Consider the following 18,957-nt stretch of genomic DNA (forward strand, 5'->3'; position numbering starts at 1 on the left):
TCTGCATACAAAGCAACTAACCATAACCTGACAGCAACAACCCGCAGGATTCAGAAAGATGTGTGAAATCGAGAATCTGAAACATAACAAACAGAAGCTTCAAATGAAATCATATATAAACTGAAGTTACTTCAAAAAATATATATATAAACTGAAGTTGGACACAGTGTGTTGACAAATGGCATCAAAGGAGCCAAAGTTTATTCACATATTTGTCATTCTCAGGTGACATCGGAGGCGTCTTCCTGCATTAAACAAGGTGATCCTCGTCTACTCGCATAAACTGCCATCAGAGGTCAACACTCTGAAGAATGCATAATACACATTATATTAGCAGCTGTTGCTTGTCAAAGAGAAGAAGTTCATCTCTTTTTGCTCATTGTTTATTTTTGTTCGTTTGCTGAGAAAGCTAACTAAAGGGATGTATATGAAAAAGGAAAGATGATATATCTAACCTTGGAATTAATTAACGCATTATTCGTGGTGCATGATTGCTCCGAGAGAAAGTTGCCATGCTACAAGGGCTATATATGATACTATATAGTACATGGTTAGTTTGAACTACGAATCTGCCGATTTTTGCGCTTTGACCCAATATAAAAAATAGAGCGGTTTAAAAACTATTTTAAAAAATAGACCGTTTGCTCTGCGCCACCCGACAACGCGGAGGTCCTTTATCTATGCACAAGGGATTGATGCTGAGGTACCTGCCTCCTAGATGAACCGCACTATCACCAAGGTCCGCACCGAACCCTATCACGGAGATAAAGGACCTCCGTGCCTTTAGAGATGTCGCAGAGCAAAATAGTTTATTTTTTAAATAAGTTTCGGAACCGATCTATTTTCATTATTACTTCTTAAAAGTGGTCAAATATCATGAATTTTGGACAAATCTAAACAATTTTACTAGTTTACTGTAGTAGTTTAACACTTTAATGATCTGATGACATCACTGATGTTTCTTGAGAGCCGTGCAAGTGAGTCGGCTTATAAATTTGTTTATAGGTCAATTAAGTGAGTAACTCATACTCGCGGACCTGCATAACCACTTGATTGACCTATAAGTAGGTTTGGGCGTCGGGCCACGTACTTACACCCCTAGTCGTGCACCTGATACACTTGTTAAAGTGTACTTGACATAGTGTTTATTTTCATCCCTATGGATGTCTCCTAATACATCTTTATTCTCAATGCAAATAGTTCTAAAAAATACTCAAAATATACGGAGTATACTAATTGACAACTATCACCCCAACTAAATCGAATCTAAACTCGATCTACAAATTGAAGGCTTGCCTTTTTCTTCTCAACGTTTGTATCAAATTTACATATTTTTGGTGTAGTGGATAACTAGATATATAATCAAATCTTTTAAAGAAAAAATTGTAATCGTTTAACTGTATTTTGTGGAAAACGTGGGAAGATCCACTTCAAAAATGTGAAAACACTTTTCGAATATCAAGTCTCAATGGCATATGTAGCAAGAGGTGGTGGATCAACTAATCAATGGTGATTTTGGGTTTGAAAGAAAGCAAGGAATTTTAGTGTAAGGTTTACCAGACCTGGCTACACTAAATCAAATTAGAAGGTATGAAAAAAAAGAATAAAAGATGATGTGGCTACTGTGCATGTGTGACTGTGTGAACCGACTTCTTAAGGTCATGTTTCTTTCGGCTTAAGATTATTATAATCTAGATTATTGAGTCAAATTATTATAAGCTAGATTGTTATAATCTGTAGTAGAATAAGCTACGAGTTGTTTCTTTTCTAGACTATCATAGACTAAATTATTGGGTTTGTAAGTCTAAAAAGGAAGTGGGTGGCATGGTGGGTAATTTTTCATCTAATAAACTAGAAAAAGCTCACCTAAATGAGCTTATCAGATTATAATAAGCTGGGCTCCAAATTATAATAAGCTACTTTAATAAATTGTTTGTTTCTTTCAACTTACTCTCAATAATCTGGATTATAATAATCCCAAACTGAAAGAAACAGAGCCTAAAGCATGCGTGCAAAGAGCGCAGGTCCGCTCATCCCTACGCACGTTCCTCTTCCTCCCAATACTGCACAAGCGAAGCCCTCACTTCAAAACCATAGAAATTTCGTTTTGGAATCTGAAATCTTCACTTCCAAACTAAAAAAAACTTTCAATACGAAATCTAAAATTGTTAACTCAAACTAAAAAATCCCAATACAAATCCAAAACTTCCAATTAATCTAAAACTTCCAGTTCAAACCGACAAAAACTTTCATATCAGAAATCACACAACTTTGGACTCGTTTGTATGGGTTGGTGCCGTCTAACCAGTGCACGTAAAACGAGAAAAGTGAGTAGCACATGATTAATTGAGTATTATCTTTTATAAAATTAAAAAATATATTAATTTATTTTTTAACTAATTTTTTATAAAATAAATCGTTTAATAGTTCGAAAAACATAACAAAATTGGTGAAAGTTTGCATCCACCGTCGGTCGTGAAGGCGCCCTTTGAACCCAGAATCTGAGACAAGTCGGATACCCAACCGGGCCCGACACAAACGGGCGCCGACCGTGCGCGGCCCGTCCGGCCCATAAAAGGCCCAACCCCGCGCCCCCCCCCCCCCCCCCCCCCCCCCCGCCGCAAAAACCCCAGCGAGCGCACTCTCTCCCTAGGGTTTCGCATCCCGCCGCCGACGCTCGATGCAGCAGCCTCCCCCGCCGGCGCCGACGATGAACGGCCATCACGCGCCCCCTCCGCCGCAGGTCTCCGTGGCGCCCCCGCCGCCGCAGGGCCACTACCAGCAGCCTCCGCCTCAGCCGTACTACCAGCAGCAGCCGCCGCCGCCGCCGCCTCCCTACTACCAGGCGGGGATGTGGGGCCAGCCGCCGCCGCAGCAGCAGATGCCTCCTCCGCAGTACGCGCCCCCTCCGTCCCAGCAGTATGCCCCGCCGCCTCAGCAGTACGCGCCTCCACCGCCGCACTACGCGCCGCCGCCGCAGTACGGGGCTCAGATGGCTGGAGGGCCCGCTCCGGGAGGGGACGATGTGAGATCCCTGTGGATCGGGGATCTTCAGTACTGGATGGACGAGAACTACCTCTACAACGCTTTTGCCCCCATGGGGCAGCAGGTGATATTTCTCTCTACTAAGATCTGTGCTGAGGATGTGTGGATTAGTTGCTTTGCTTTTGATCTTTTCCCCGCAAAAAGATGTTTTATTTTAATTTTGTTTGTGTGGATGCAATGTTGGAAGTGATTCAGTACTTATTTTCGGGGCTAGAAGCGTGCTAGCATATGCTATAGTTCTATCCTAAACAATACTTACGGATAGAAGTGTTCATGTCCACCAGATATATGTGATACTACTTGCTGAAGCAGTCATGTCGTTTAAATACTGAGTAATAGCAAAACTTCCTGAAGACCAAAAAAGGCAACAGAACAAATTAAGTATATAAAAAAAATCAAATGCCATGTCCTTAAAGTCGATGCCTATTCCTGTAGTTTTTTATTTTGTCAGAGTTCGTTGCCCATGTTATTTTGGGCTTGTTTGGAGTGAAGGCAATTTTTTGCCCATACTAGCACAAATTGTACACTACCAAATTTGGTAGTGCCAAAACTTTGGCAAGTTCTGGTAGGGAAAAAATTGGTATCAATCCAAACAGCACCTTTGAAAGTTAATAGAATGACATTAGGAGGTGTGGTTGTCATATTTCATTTGTTTTAGGCATTTTTTGCATTCTTATTTGTATGATGTCCTTGCTGTCTTGTTTGAATGTGTTGTCGTCTTGTGCTTTTCCTTTTATACAATGATTTTTTCTGGGTATTAATGCTTCTGATACATGTAGGTTGCCTCAGTGAAAGTCATACGTAACAAGCAGAGTGGGCAGTCTGAGGGTTACGGATTTATTGAATTTCAGTCTCGAGCTGCTGCAGAATATGCTCTGGCTAACTTTAATGGGCGGATGATGCTGAATGTTGACCAACTTTTCAAGCTAAACTGGGCTTCTAGTAGTGCTGGTGAAAAGCGTGCTGCTGATGAAGGTTCGGATCACACAATATTTGTTGGTGATTTAGCTGCTGATGTTACAGACTCCATGTTGGAAGAGGCGTTCAAAGTCCACTACCCTTCAGTTAGAGGAGCCAAAGTTGTTATCGACAAAGTTACTGGGCGAACGAAAGGATATGGTTTTGTACGTTTTGGAGATGAGAATGAACAAACACGTGCTATGACTGATATGAATGGAACGATGTTGTCTACAAGGCAAATGAGGCTTGGGCCGGCAGCTAACAAGAAGAATATGGGTACCCAGCAGACATATTCAACAAATGGTACACACTTTGCTAACCTCCTCCAGTAATAAATTATTGTTTTTTGTTGTTTGGTTCACATAGAAGCTTGCATGAGGTACTGATTATTAGCACCTCTATTGGTCAACATGTTGAATACCAGTCAAACTCATTTCATATGCTAACTGTGTCCTTTCTGCTTGCCCGATGGGAGTTGTTACCACTTCTTTTTCTAGTCAATTTACTAAAGGATAGCTGTCATTGCTTCGTTACTGTAAACAGACACTCCATCCTGCTCTTTCCTTTATAAGATTGGGGTAAATAAACACAACCAAGTAATGAAAAACTAAACAAAATTCATGTTTCTCAAAGCAGGATGTCATGCCACCATATAGGGTCTGGAATTGTCTTCAGCTGAGATACATGTCACCTGTAATCCATGGCCTCAGTTAGGTCAGTGTTTAATTTTTGCGAGAATTTGGTTCTGAAGTGAGGAGCAAATATGCTACCTACCTGTTCTCACTTTCTACCACTACATTGAACTAGCTACATTCTGTGAAGTTAAACGTTTTCTGTCATATCCAGTACTTCCAATTCTAGCTTCAATGGTCTTTTGGGGTTTACTTCTCTATGTAACCTTCCCAGAGTCCTAACGTACCTTTCTGCTTCAACCTCTGTTTCCTTTTATTTGCACTTAGGAAATGTCTCATTTTGTCTTCATATTATTTCGCAGTGCAGATTCATTTCCCACTTTTGCCTCATTATGTTTCCATATTATAGGTTTTGCCACCTGAACATTTTTGTATACAGGTTTAGGCATGGTCACAAAATAAAGAAATGTTTTACTCTATAAAAGCATTTCTCCGTTACCGAATGACTAATAAACAAGTGGCATATTCATTCAAAACTTATGGATGATGTTTAAGTTTATTTTTTGTAAATGCTGTTTAGATTAATCTCAGTTCATAAGTAATATTGCACACTTGCTGCGAAGTACATGGGGTGGTCTAGAGCTCCATCCATCAACTCAGATTCATAATACTGACTTGCCATACTAACATCCATGCTCCTACATTCATTTATTCTTGTATTACAGACAAGCTGGTTCAATCAGTGGTCAAATCACACGCATGTGAAGCAAGAATGCTTGTGTTCCTTCCCCACCTTCCCCTGACAGTGTTTGCTCTTTTTTGTTTGATGATGTATTTATTATAGTTTGAGAGCAATACTCACCAGCACTTTACCCTTTATTCCTTTAAGTTATCAGGTAGCAATTTGTTTATGACCAAGGTAACATTGAGTCTGTCTTCAGTGGCCTGTTTGCTTTAGGTTTGACAGGCAAACATGATTACTAACGTTGGTTTGGAGTTTTGCATATTGCTTACTATGGTGATCCTATTGAACTTATGGCACTTATGTTTTGTCATTACAGGTTACCAGAGTTCCCAAGGAAATGATTCGGAGTCTGATCCTAATAATACAACAGTGAGTAGCTTTCTGGTTTACTTAATTCTAAGAGTTGCTATTTCCTTATTTTTCATATTGTGCAATAGATCTTTGTGGGCGGGTTAGATTCCAATGTAAATGAGGACCATCTAAAGCAAGTATTTGCTCCATATGGGGAAATTGGTTATGTGAAGATTCCTGTAGGCAAGCGTTGTGGATTTGTCCAATTTACTAGCAGGTCAATAAATTCTCCAGGCTTTCTTTGATAATCATCTTTACCCAATGCATATTTGGCCTGATTTTTTTTTTTTTTTTGCTTTGGTTATGTTATTGTATTTTCAGGTCATCTGCTGAAGAAGCCATTCGTGTGCTGAATGGTTCTCAGATTGGTGGGCAGCAAGTTCGGCTTTCATGGGGCCGTACTCCTCATCAGAACAAACAGGTTTGTGTACGGAGTTGAATTCTCTGCTGTTGATGCCAAGTGCAGCCTGCATGTCAGCATGTGCATAGGTTAACCCCAAAAATTATCCTCAGGCTCCCCAGCAGGATGCCAGCCAGTGGAACGGCAATGGCAACTACTATGGATACCAACAGAGCTATGAGGCTTCTTACTATGGTGCACCCAATGGACAGGATCCTAGTGCGCAGAACTACTATGGCTACTCTGGTTATAGCAATTATGAGCAGCAGCAGCAACCACAACAGCAGGAGCCCTTGCAGCAGCAGCCACCCCCACAACAGCCCCCACAGCAGGTATTGAGATTGAAACCCAAATCTATCATATCCACGTTTGCCTCATCATACGCTACAGAAACTCATTTTTAAAATTTCAACTGAGCAAATAAACATGATGTAAATCTGCTTTGTGAGCTGCAATTGTTGATTGATTTTTTTCGTAGCCATACAAAAGCAATTTCAGTAGAGTACTTGGCTGATGCTTAACCTCACATGATGCAGTGATTATGGTGACAGTGCAACTTTCAGAGCACAGTCGGGTTATCAGGGAGTACATTTGCATGAACTCGAGCTGCTGCTTCCTTCTTTAAGTTATTGTAGGGGTCTTTGTCGTGTGGATAGCGCATGTTGGCTCTCTTAGACTAGTCGAGTCCTTTTGATAGTAAGCCCCAGCGTTACAAATTTTTGTGCCTATCTGTCTGCCGATTGTCAAATCTGATGCTGACGAGTTCACTGAGACGTTACAATTTTGTGTGCCTCTGGATGTCCATTGCCAAATCTGATGCTCTGATGAGTTTCACTGAGACTGATGTTATTTATGAATGGATGGTTTGTTTGGTCTTTTCACATTGAGATGAGCCCTTGGCTCCTTACGATTTCCCGTCTTGTGCCTGTGATCTTGATCATCACGTTGCCGTAAATCAAAGCGTTCCATGGTGTACGTGCAGTCTTGGGCCGTCAGTTCAGTTGCATGCTTAAAACCTGCCGAGAAATCTCGTTGTATATTGTGCTAAAACAGTTACTTTTTCCCTTACGAGCTACTGATCCTAAATGCTACGTCAGGGCAGATAACCAGAGTCATCCATCTTAATGCTACGGTTGTAAGCTTGAACGTGACAGCATAGACGTTACTTTTTTTTCCTTGCCAGTTACTGATCCTAAATCCTAAATGCATACGGTCCATCCCTTTTTTGCAGAAGCATTGATGGATTGTGCCTGCAATTAGGGATGGACTAATAGCTCGGGCTCGTGAGCTTGGGTTGAGCTGGCGAAGCTTGGTTCGAGCTTGAAAACTAACGATCCGAGTGCAAGCTGTCTCCATAGCTCATTTGCAAAGCAACTTGACCCCGAGCTGGCTCGTAAGTCGTTTGGTAGGCTTGTCAAGTTGTGGAAAAACTATTTAGTAATTAACAAGTTGTCTGTCCCATGAGAAATAGAAAAACCCTAACTTATTATGCGCTCGCACAACAGCAACTTCCCTCCCCTTGGCTTTCTACGCGGCCATGTCATCGTCGTACCGAGACAGTGACAACAAGCACGACTAGGCAGCGAGAGGAGTTGTTGGCCACCACGGTGTTGCCTCCCTCTCCTGTGTGGTTGCGCCGGCTCCAGCCTCCCTTTCCCGTGCCGCGCGATCTGGATGCCCTCCATGCTGTCGAAATCCCTGACCATGCTAGCTTGAGCTAGCTCAAGCTTCGAAAAGCCAAGTTGATTTTTCTTTTTTGGAAAATTACAAGGATGCCATTATAATTTTGTAAAATTGGAGATATCATCATGATCCACATGTCATTGACTCATGTAAACCTTACATATCATTGAGATACCAATGGTATATGTCTAACTTTGCAAAATTATAATGACACGTTTACAAATTTTTTCTTTTCTTTTTGCCCATCTTCTTTCTCAAGCCGAGCCAAGCCAAATCTATCCTTGACCTAGCTTTCACGAGCCGAGAGTTGAGCCGCTCGTTTCCAGTTTTCCACCCCTACCCGCAATTTGCCTCGTATAATTCGAGTTAGACAGGTTGACTAAGGCTCTGTTTGTTTCAGACTAAGTTAGTTGCTTATGGCAAGATTCTTTAATCGTTACAGTAATCTTATGTGTTATTGACTTATAAAAGCAAATCAGGTTTGCACTCTTCAAGTTAAAAGTGCGGCTTTACGTTCACTGGCCACAAGTTAGCATATTAGAAAAAAAATAGTACAGCAATATTAGGTAATTTGAGTCACTTTGCATCAGCAGGTGCCAGCATTAGATAGGTTAGGTTGACTGTTTAGCTTTTTCGTGGAAAAGTTAAACAACATATTTACAAATAAAAAATAATTTATAAAAAAAACTTTTATATATGTATTTTTAATGATCTAAAAGGCAAGGCAGGAAAATAAACTTCGGTAAAAAAACTAAGTCTAACTCTAAATTTAAGGTGAAAATTTTAAATTTTAGTTAATAAACCTAGACAGAAACGAAAAGAGAAACGAAAAGACAAGGGATTAGAGTATCAGACAAACGATGATACCTAACAGACCATGTTTCCCATCAAAATTCTCAACAGAGGTATGACTAGCGTGATGAATCATCTGGCATGTTTCCTATGTATAATAATGTATGCATCCTCAACTCCCAGGGAACTAGACTGGCACAGATCAAAATTTCACCCTCCGGGCGCGGAGAGCTAACTAAATCAAGACACCACACCATCGCGCAACAACACAAAACCGTATAAATTAGCTGTGCATTTTACTCAGGAGCTTCAAGGCCAACGCCTCCTGCTTCGCGAGAACGCCCCCGTCCTTCGCCGCATCTTCGCCTTCGTCGTCGCTGTCGAAGTACCTCTTCTTGCCCCTGGAGGCTGCGGTTTTCTGGTCTCTGTCTGACTCCGAACCGCTGTCCTCTGAACCAGCGTCCATTTCCTCCTCGCTCCTCTTGCGCTTCAGCTTCAGCTTCTTCTGTAGCTTCTTTTCCCGCAAGATCTTCTTGTGTTCGAGCTTGTCCTCCTTGTCGTGCTCCCGCATTTCTCTCAACATTTCTGCATACCTCTGGGAAACTGTAGATAGGGACAGGGTGGAAACTTGCATGTTAATTTTGAGTTCGTATCGCTACATGCCAGAATAATACGAATGAATCAGAGAGGGTGAACGAACTTTGCTTCTTGTTAATTACGTCTCCTGAGCCCACTTCTTCAGCTATGGAGGCAAGAGGAGCAATAGTGTTGCCTTCATCATCAAACTTGACACGTGTACCCAATGGCCTGTGCAGGTTTATCTTCAGCTTCTTCTTTTTCATGGACTTACTTCCCAATCTGACAAAGACAATAGGTCTAGAATAAATGCCACAAAGCAAAATCATAAAAAGTTAAGTTGGAAAAGGATGTACTGTGTAATTTTCTCTGGTTCAATATTTGCATCTACAGTTGATTCCTTGGGATAAAGGACATCATCAAGACCATCATCCATATTGACATCTGCTTTTGGTTCCTTGGGATAAAGGATATCATCATCTCCATCATCCACAATTAGGTTACTTTTGACCTGTGGATTAATTTCTATAACTTCAGATTTGGAACTTCTTTTCATCTGTTTCACATCGATGGCCCCCATATACTTCTTTGGCACATTCTTTTTGTGCCTAATAAAACGAATTTTTGGGGTAACAGGAAGACCAAGTGAAGCAGCATATGCAGCGAAGTTCTCCATGGAGAACCTGCTAAGATCAAACACCTCTTTGTCGCTCTGGAGGTACACTGACTTGAGATAGGTGATGAAAGCTCTTTTACCCAGTTGCTGCAAATTGGGATATTGAACCAGCACTGCTGCTATATTCTGAGATATCTGCTGCAGTTGTTCTGTATTTGGCTAGAAAAGGAAATTTGGACAAGTAATAAAACAGCAAATTAGTACATTAAGGTTGTGTTCGGCAGGTATAGATTAGTTAACTTATGCCCTGGCACGAAAAACGTAGTAATAGATTAGTACATGATTAATTAATTATTAATTATTAAAAAAATATAAAATAGATTAATATGATTTTTTAAAACAACTTTCCTATAGAAATTTTTTAAAAAAAATACACCGTTTAGCAGTTTGGGAAGCGTGCGCACGAAAAATGAGGAGGCATAAGTTAACTAGCCGAGGGGGCGAACACGGCCTAAGTATTTGCTAGTACCAAATGCACAAGTTGAGAAATTATATATGATAGATCGCCTAACAAAAGTTTGTTTGTGATCAATATAACAAATTTGTCACTTTAAAAGTTTATCTCAGAGTGAAGTGGCATACACTGATCTTAAACGTTTATCTCTCTGTTTCATACTGTAAGACATTTTAGTATTGACTAGATCTATACATATGTATGTATGTATGTATGTATGTATGTAACATTTATATTGAATCTAAGCAAGACAAGAAAGTCTTCCATTGTGAAACAGAAGGGGGGTATTTGCTAGCACCAAATGCATGAGTTGAGCAATTATATGATAGATCACCTATTAAAACTTTCTGTTTGGCACCAAAAAAATGATTCATCCTTTTAAAAGCTTATCTCAAGGTGAAGTGACATACACCAACCTTAAAAGTTAGTTTTTTCACTAAGCAAGCTGCAATAGAAAAAAAAATACTGCTAACCTTTTTAATATGTATAGGTATTTTACTTTCGGCTGCCTTCAATTTTTCAAGCATTCTTTCTTCCTCAGGACAAAGGAAGATAAGAGCTTTTCCTCTCTTGTTATAACGAGCTGTACGGCCAACTCTATGGATGTACAAAGCAATGTTTTCAGGGCAATCAACCTAGAAAAATAATAAATAGATTAGAACATGCAACATTCAAGTAGGTAAACAGTGTTTCGAATTTATCTTGAAAGTAACTTACTTGTACGACCCAATCAACATCCTCTATATCCAATCCTCTAGCAAATATATCAGTTGAGAATAGAACTGAGTTTCCTTCTTTGAACTCAGCTACTATAGCCTGCTGTACTTCGTATTTCATCCGGCCATGCATACATCTCAAAGAAATACCAGGACGGAGTTTCTTGAAAACTTCATAAACAAATTTTACCTGCCGAAACCTCATGTTTAGAGAAAGTACTACATATATGCAACCTTGAGAGAAATGAAGAGATGATTACCTGCTTGACACTGGATAAGAATACTAGTGTTCTTGAATTTAAATGCCTTTTGATGAAGCTCCAGAGCATATTTAGCTTCTGTTCAAGAGGCACAATCATGGCAAACTGCTCAAGGGTATCAGGAGTAGCCGTGCTAGCCTCCTCATGCACACTTATATATTCAGGATCCTTCAGGCTAACCCTTGCAAGGTCCTTAACTGATTTTGTTTGCGTGGCAGAAAACAGCAATGTTTGTCTAACTTTAGGAAGCTGAGAAACAACATTATCAACTTGCTCCTGGAAATTTTTATCAAGAACTTGATCTGCCTCATCAATCACCAAAATCTGTTTCCTACCAAAAGGGCAGCATCTTAGATGTCTATACATCAACATTTGCATTTTCAAAAATTTTATAGAACAAGATATGAATAGTGACCTGGATCTTTGAGCAATCAAAGTTTGCGGTCTCGCCCATGTGTTGAAGTAGCCGCCCAGGTGTGCATACTAAGATATTCATATTGTTTATGGCTGCCTTCTCTTCATCAAGGCCTTTGCGGTTACCAACAATACAAGCACCACTGAACCCATGAAACTTCCCTACCTTCTGAAAAACATTAAAAATTTGCCCAGCTAAATCCTTATTGGGAGAAAGAACAATGCAACCCACGCCATCCTCTGGACCCCATCTCTCTCTGTACAGCTTCTCTAAAGCCTGCCAAATAGAATTGTGATAATGTAAGCTTATCAGGCGAATTTTATTCATTATTGCCTAAGACGATAAGTTGAGCTTGCCAAGCAATATAAAACAAATATTGCCGATTTCATGAGCACGATTCACAAAGGTAAGAATCGAAAACGAAAAGTACAAAGAGGTAGAAGCAAACTGTCACTCGTGGGTCATTAAAAATCAAAACTTTGATCACAGTTCACAGTGCTAATGGCAGCGATTAGTCTGCATCCAGTAATGAGGAATTTTTCACGGAGGAAACTAGCAGCGTAGGTGATTACCGGGATGACGAATGCGAGCGTCTTGCCGGAGCCGGTCTTGGCCGCGCCGAGCACGTCGCGGCCGCAGAGCGCGTGGGGCAGCGCGGCGCGCTGGATCTCGCTCATCTCCGTGTACCCCGCCTTCCGCAGCCCGTCCTGGGTCTTCCTCGACAGCGGCAGCTCGTCGAACCGCGTGCAGGCGCCGTACTCCGCGTGCTCCCCGGCCGCCTTGCTAGCTCCTCCCTTGCCTCCCCTCTTGGGGGCCGCGGCGGCGGCGGCGCTGGAGGAGGACTTGGAGAGGGGAGGGGGCCTGGTGCCCCTGTCTGGCTTGCCGGCGTCGATCCATGCCTCGAGGAGGCGGATCTCGTCAGCCTCCCGGAGGCGGGTCTGCTTCGCCGCGCCGCGGCTCTGCGGGCGGCGCATGGCTCTCCGGCGGCTTGGGTTGTGCGGCGGCGGCGCTAGGGTTTAAAGGTTCCTCTTTGGTGGCGGAGGGGTTTCTTTCTAGTAGTAGTCTAGTCGCTCTAGTTTTTGTCGAATACCAATCCGTTTTAAGATGTTTGATTTTTGTTGATAATGTTCCATCATTTTTCTTACTTAAAAAGTTATGAAAATATTATTTATGCTTATGACTTACTTTGTTATCAAAAGAATTTTAAGTGTCCACCCTGGGGTATCATAGCATGTCGGGAATCGAGGGGGGATTCCATCCACAAACACAAAATTTGTGGCTGACCGATATTGCTCATCATCATTTAGATCCAGATCGACACCATCCAGATCATGTTTCATAATGGATGGATGGTGTCAGCTTGTTCCTTATTTGTTAAGTTCTTTTTTCTTGCTTATGGGAAAAAGTCTTTTTCAAGGATTCTATAGAAATTTCATATATGAAACCGAGATAGTTACCTTTCAAAAAATTCGGACGAAGGATATAGGTCTATCTATGCTTCATTTTTCTGCAGGTGGGAGAAAAGATCAAACTGATTATTGATCAAAATTTAGGGTACTAAATTTTTTAATAAAACGAATAGTAAAAAAAGTCAAATATATTACGAAACCATTCTAAGCAACCTTGCTACAATTATCGTGATATAAAGATCCCAAATATAGAGGACTGCAATAAAATTTCCATCTTACATTGTCGATACAACGTTCGATCGTTCTTTCTTAATAATAAAAATAATTTATACTCCTTATCTCTGATCCCTTATAGCTAGGCAAGCTGCAAGAAAATATCAGAACCGAAGAAATAAGGTTATGTAACCAGCCCCTAACACTCGCTCGTAAAATTCCAAAATCACAATTCGAGTACACAGTTCTAAAGGTACAACTTTGAGTAAAAAGTACCGTTCGATCCAACAGTTTCAAAATGTACAAAACCTAAGGGGAGTCAATCAAATTGTTTATAAATTTATAGTAACAACAATAATTTAGGAAAAATGATACAACAAAATTGGAAAACAACTGTGTACATTTAGTGCAACACAATGCTGCTAATGTATTGATAAGGTAAATTTAGTTAGATATCAGAATAACTAGCATATTATCCGTGTGTTCCAATAGAATTTTGTTAAATAAGGTGTTATCATACTATTATTATCATTATTTTTGCATATATCATCTCTTTATTGATTGATTTATATATTTGTTACTGCATATTGAACTCTTTTTCTTTATTTCATAGAAAGTAAAGATAAGTTATGAAACATCCCTAAAACACAATGTGTACCGTTTGTAAGAATATAATGCACACAATCCATAAAACTAGTCATATGTCTAAAAATAATTGATGCAATATTCAAGTAAGCAGTGGTGGAGCCACCTCCCATGCAGGTAAGGCGATTGCCTAGGCTATGTCATCGGCATTTCCACTGTATTTATGTCACAACACATGTAATAAATCACATAACACTAGTGCACGCATCTAGTGTCCAATATACAAGATGTCACTGGCTCCGTCACTGTAAATAAGCAAAGCAAAACTTCCTAACACGATTTTTCTTTTTTAAAAAACTACAATCCGTCGACAAAATAACTCAAGAAAATCGAACTGGTTCAGATAGGTCTTCTTTCTCATATCAGACATAGGGTTGAAAACGGTTCGAAATTTTTTCGGAATACGGACCTGTTTTTGGAAACGGAACCCGTCGGTCAGAATTTTTCGTAAACGGTATTGAAATCAGAATTTTTTCCGAAGACGAAAACGGATATGATAAACATACTATCCGTCGGAACTCAGAATTGGTCAAAAACTTTGAAACTTCGAATTCTGGAAAGTAATATCAAGAAGATGGCCAGCCCAACCCACCAGATCCTAGCCGCCAGCCTGGTGGTGCTGTCCATGACCCACCTGTTACTCCCGTGCAGTGCGAGTGTGCGGCACAGAGAGCGAGCCAGCGAGGGACCGAGGAGGGTGCGACCGTGCGACGCAGCGACGGCCGAGCCATAAATGTTTCTTCGTGATATTTTAGAATTTATGACGTGTTGTTCTTATGGTTACTCTGAGAAGTTAATATGTTGTTTTGGAAAAGATTTGCATACGCATTTTGAGGTATTTTTATATTCCGGTAAATTTTCGATATCGTATTTGGTCCGCTCCATATTCGATCCGTTATCATTTTCGATATTACCCGATTCCGTTTTCGTATCTAGGGTTTCCGGTTTCGGTTTCGAAAAAATATGGAAACGGAAACGGTAGAGGTGGTTTTCGTCCGACCTGATTCGTTTTCATCCCTAATCAGACACCAATCTAAAATTAATTCTTTTAAACATCGAAAGAATTAAGCAACATAAAATAGAACATGATCGTCCACCCGTAGGCGAAGGCATGAACATGCCTAAATTCTCATCCACCGTCTAACATGGATGGTTAACAACTGATGGAACGCCCTAACAAGTGGCAGTATATACGATGATTGCTAAACGACATATTTATAAATAAAAAAGTAATTTATGAATAAAACTTTTATATATGTATTTTTGGCGATCTAAAAGCCAGCGCTATAAAATAAACTTTGGTGAAAAACTTCAAATCACCCCAAATTTAAGGTTAAAAATTTAAATCTAACATATAAACATAAGTATAAACGAAAACATAGATGATACACATAGAGGTGGGAATGGGCCAAGATCCGTGGGTTCTTTCACAACTCTATTTAATTCTTAAAAAAAATTTAGCTCAAAACTCTATATAATTTTATTTTCAATCCATTTTAAATCCGACCCTTAAATTTTATAGACAAAATAGTTGAGCCCAATACCATCACTTGATATACACCTCCAGGTCCATGGCGGGGGAGTGCCCTGGAGCTCATCCACCGGTACGCACTGCCACCAGCCACCGAGAGCCACAAATTAAACTTCCTTACCACCGCCATGGGTTTCGTGTTCGAACTCTAACAAATCCATCTTTTGTCGATGACAAGACCAACGGTGATGTAGGTGCGCAGCAGCATCCCTGGTCTCTAGTTGTATGATTCACTAGCACTAGCACTAGCACTATCATGCGCTACGCTAGCTTATTCCCCTTAGGCGTGTTTGATGGGAGATCTTAGTTATAATAGATTAGTATATAATTAATTAATTATTAGTTATAAAAATTATAAAATAGATTAATCTGGTTTAAGCAACTTTTCTATAGAAAAAATTACAAAATCATATCATTTAGTAGTTCGGGAAGCGTATGGTTCAAAAACCAGAAAATTTGGGTCAGCAAGAGGGGGGAGAAGAATGCGGCCATTAGTGCTATCACAGGCAAGCATCCCTATCATATACCAAACTGGCAATGTTCATCTTGTTTGTTAGGCTAATTGCATTAGCGGATGATATCGGTGTCATTGTTTGACACTTCAGTAAAAAAAACTATCGGTATATTTATAAATAAAAAATAATCTGTAAATAAATTTTTTATATACATGTTCTTAGCGATCGGAAAACCGAGGTCAAAAATAAACTACGGTAAACTTCTCTCAAAATCAACTCCAAACTTAAAGTTAGAAAATTAAATTTTGACATAAACATCAACAGAAACCAAAAGACGAGGATAATTAGCTCTCGCATGCATGCCTTGATATCAACAACAATAGGGATTACATGGAGATTGAGCTAGTTGTACGGGTGCTTGAATACATGTCTATGTTGGTAGCATGATAGCATCGAAGCATCGAAGGCGCTAATGGAATCGCCAAGAATAACAGGGAAATTCCCCCGGTGTTGAAAACAGGATGCTTGGATGTTGAACAGCTTGGACAGTGCACTATCATAACAGGGAAATCCCCCCGGTGTTGAAAACACATGGAAACATCAAGTGAGACACATGACAATTTCCCAACTTTCGATTAGCTTCACATAATTTATGGGTAAAACTTTTATATACGTGTTTTTAGCGATTAAAAACAAAGAATGAAAAATAAACATACATGAAAAGACTCTAAAATTAACTTTAGATTTAAATTTTAAAATTTAATTTTAGCTTACGATAGTAGGCAACAGGGTTCGCGTTACCGCGGTTATCGGTAACGGCGGTTACCGGGCTCTCCGCCGGGGCACGGCTTCAGCACGCCGCTGTTTCACCATATGAAATTGATCCAAATTCAAAAAACTTAAGGAAATTTGTGAAAAAAAAGTATGATGTAGAGATTGATTTGTAACGATGTTTGGTGAGAAATTGGTGACAAAAAAACTAAAATTACGATGAATAAAATCAGTACCGGAAAATGGTTGGGTAAAATAAAAAACGACATTGTTAACAACACCTAGTTGAGTATGTATTTGATACGTGAGGTACATATTTGAATGTTTGCAGCATTTAGTTGACTAAGTAGTTGATACTTTGATACATGAGGCATATTTTTTATTGCATTAGTTATTTGTGATGTAGATAGCTAGTAATATTTTGTTGTAGGCTTTTATTAATTCTCAGTATCCAAACTGAGGCAAATTACATATGTAGTTACATGTTTATAAACATGTAATAGTTTTGTGCGTAATATTTGGTTGTAGGTACCCTTTCGATGCCAAAATTTGTCAAGAAATTAGAAAAGCATGCCAAAAATTCCTTTTTCCCCTATGACATGTCCTAAATGTCACAAATATAGTTGCATACTATTTTTCTTTTTTTCTTGTACTTTTACAGATTTTTCAAAATTAATTTCCATCCAACTGTCAAATTACACTGGCCGCGGTTTTCGATTGAAAGTACGCGGTAACCCGATTGAAACTACGCGGTTTTCGATTGAGATTACACTGGCCGCGATTGAAACTACGCTGTTTTCTTGTATTTTTACAGATTTTGAATTTAAATTTTTTAGATTTAAATTTATCACGGTGTCCACGGTTACCGTGCTTTGCCGTGCTGCGGCACGGACGGGAAGGATGGTAAGATAGGGGCAGGCATAGGGGAAAGATAGGGGCTAACCACATTCGATAGACTTAGGCATTGTTTAGTTCCTAAAATTTTTTCCGAAAAACATCACATCAAATTTTTCGATATTTAAATGAAGCATTAAACATAGATGAAATAAAAAACTAATTGCACAGTTATGTAAGAAATTGTTAGATGAATCTTTTGAGTCTAATTATGCCACGTTCGCTCCCTGGGCTAGTTAACTTGTACCTCCTCATTTTTCCCGCGCATGCTTCCCGAACTGCTAAACGGTGTATATTTTACAAAAAATTTCTATAGGAAAGTTGTTTTAAAAAATTCATATTAATCTATTTTATATTTTTTAATAATTAATAATTAATTAATCATGTACTAATCTATTACTACGTTTTTGTGCCAAGGTATAAGTTAGCTAACCTATACATGCCGAACGCAGTCTTAGTCCATGATTAGTCATAAGTGTTACAGTAACCAACATGTGCTAACGATGACTTAATTAGAGTCAAAAAATTCGTCTCGTGGTTTTCAGTCGAGCTGTGGAATTCGTTTTTTTATTCATGTCCAAAAACTCATTCCGACATCCGGTAAAACGTTCGACGTGACTCTTTCTCAAAATTTTGTATCTAAACATGGCCTTATATGCATCCTACTTTGGCGGGTCCTATGAACGCCCAATCACGTGTCTCGCGTAGGACACAAGAACATAAACATTATCGACTTGCTCCTCCATTTCAGAAATGTTTAAGATAAAAGGAATATAATTTTCCTCTTCTTTTTAAAAACTACGATGCATGTGTTTCTTTGGTTTTCCAAAATCTAATAAAACGGTTACCTGAAGTTTTAACCGACAAATAAAGCGAATAAAGATAAAATCTTTCTGTGATGGAGGTAATACTCCCTCCGCTCAATAATATTAGTCATTTAGGACAAGATTTAATTAAAATTTAAAAATTCTAACATGTAATTTTATGTTAAAGCAAATTTATAAAATATAATATGTTTATGATTTTATGATTGCATTTTTTGAAGAGAGTGCATATTATTTGTCTTGTGTTTAAACTAAATATTAAGAAATAATTGATGGTGAAAGTTTTAGAAATTTGATAAAATATTGTTCTAAACGGCAAATATTTTTTACGAGAGTGAGAATGTGTCAATTACCTTGTGAATAATTATATTTAAGCTACATGGATAAAAATTCATCTGACGCCTTTTTCCTCGCTGAGCGGCTCGCTCGTTCTTGTATCAGTACAAATTGCAGCTAAATTAGCCGTCCAATCTTTTTACAAACGAGTTAATGTATAATTTAAAATCTTAA

The 18,957-nt window shown here is 39.4% G+C and overlaps 2 protein-coding genes across 2 annotated transcripts; one reads left to right on the forward strand and one right to left on the reverse strand.

The window, feature by feature from the left end:
- Positions 1 to 2,623: 2,623 nt before the first annotated feature.
- Positions 2,624 to 7,038, forward strand: LOC102712278 (RNA-binding protein L-like). Its single transcript, XM_015839774.2, has 7 exons — positions 2,624 to 3,109; positions 3,825 to 4,308; positions 5,699 to 5,751; positions 5,820 to 5,950; positions 6,055 to 6,154; positions 6,247 to 6,465; positions 6,670 to 7,038. Exons 1-7 carry the CDS (start codon positions 2,681 to 2,683, stop codon positions 6,670 to 6,672), a joined length of 1,419 nt encoding a protein of 472 aa, XP_015695260.2. The 5' UTR covers positions 2,624 to 2,680; the 3' UTR covers positions 6,673 to 7,038.
- A 1,599-nt stretch (positions 7,039 to 8,637) lies between these two features.
- LOC102704627 (DEAD-box ATP-dependent RNA helicase 32) lies at positions 8,638 to 12,755 on the reverse strand. Its single transcript, XM_006657702.3, has 8 exons — positions 12,278 to 12,755; positions 11,706 to 11,981; positions 11,291 to 11,614; positions 11,032 to 11,220; positions 10,788 to 10,949; positions 9,541 to 10,019; positions 9,309 to 9,466; positions 8,638 to 9,211 (listed from the first exon to the last, which is right to left on the reverse strand). Exons 1-8 carry the CDS (start codon positions 12,677 to 12,679, stop codon positions 8,892 to 8,894), a joined length of 2,310 nt encoding a protein of 769 aa, XP_006657765.1. The 5' UTR covers positions 12,680 to 12,755; the 3' UTR covers positions 8,638 to 8,891.
- Positions 12,756 to 18,957: the final 6,202 nt, after the last annotated feature.

The sequence above is a fragment of the Oryza brachyantha genome, chromosome 7, assembly GCF_000231095.2.
Source record: "Oryza brachyantha chromosome 7, ObraRS2, whole genome shotgun sequence".
NCBI lineage: Eukaryota > Viridiplantae > Streptophyta > Magnoliopsida > Poales > Poaceae > Oryza > Oryza brachyantha.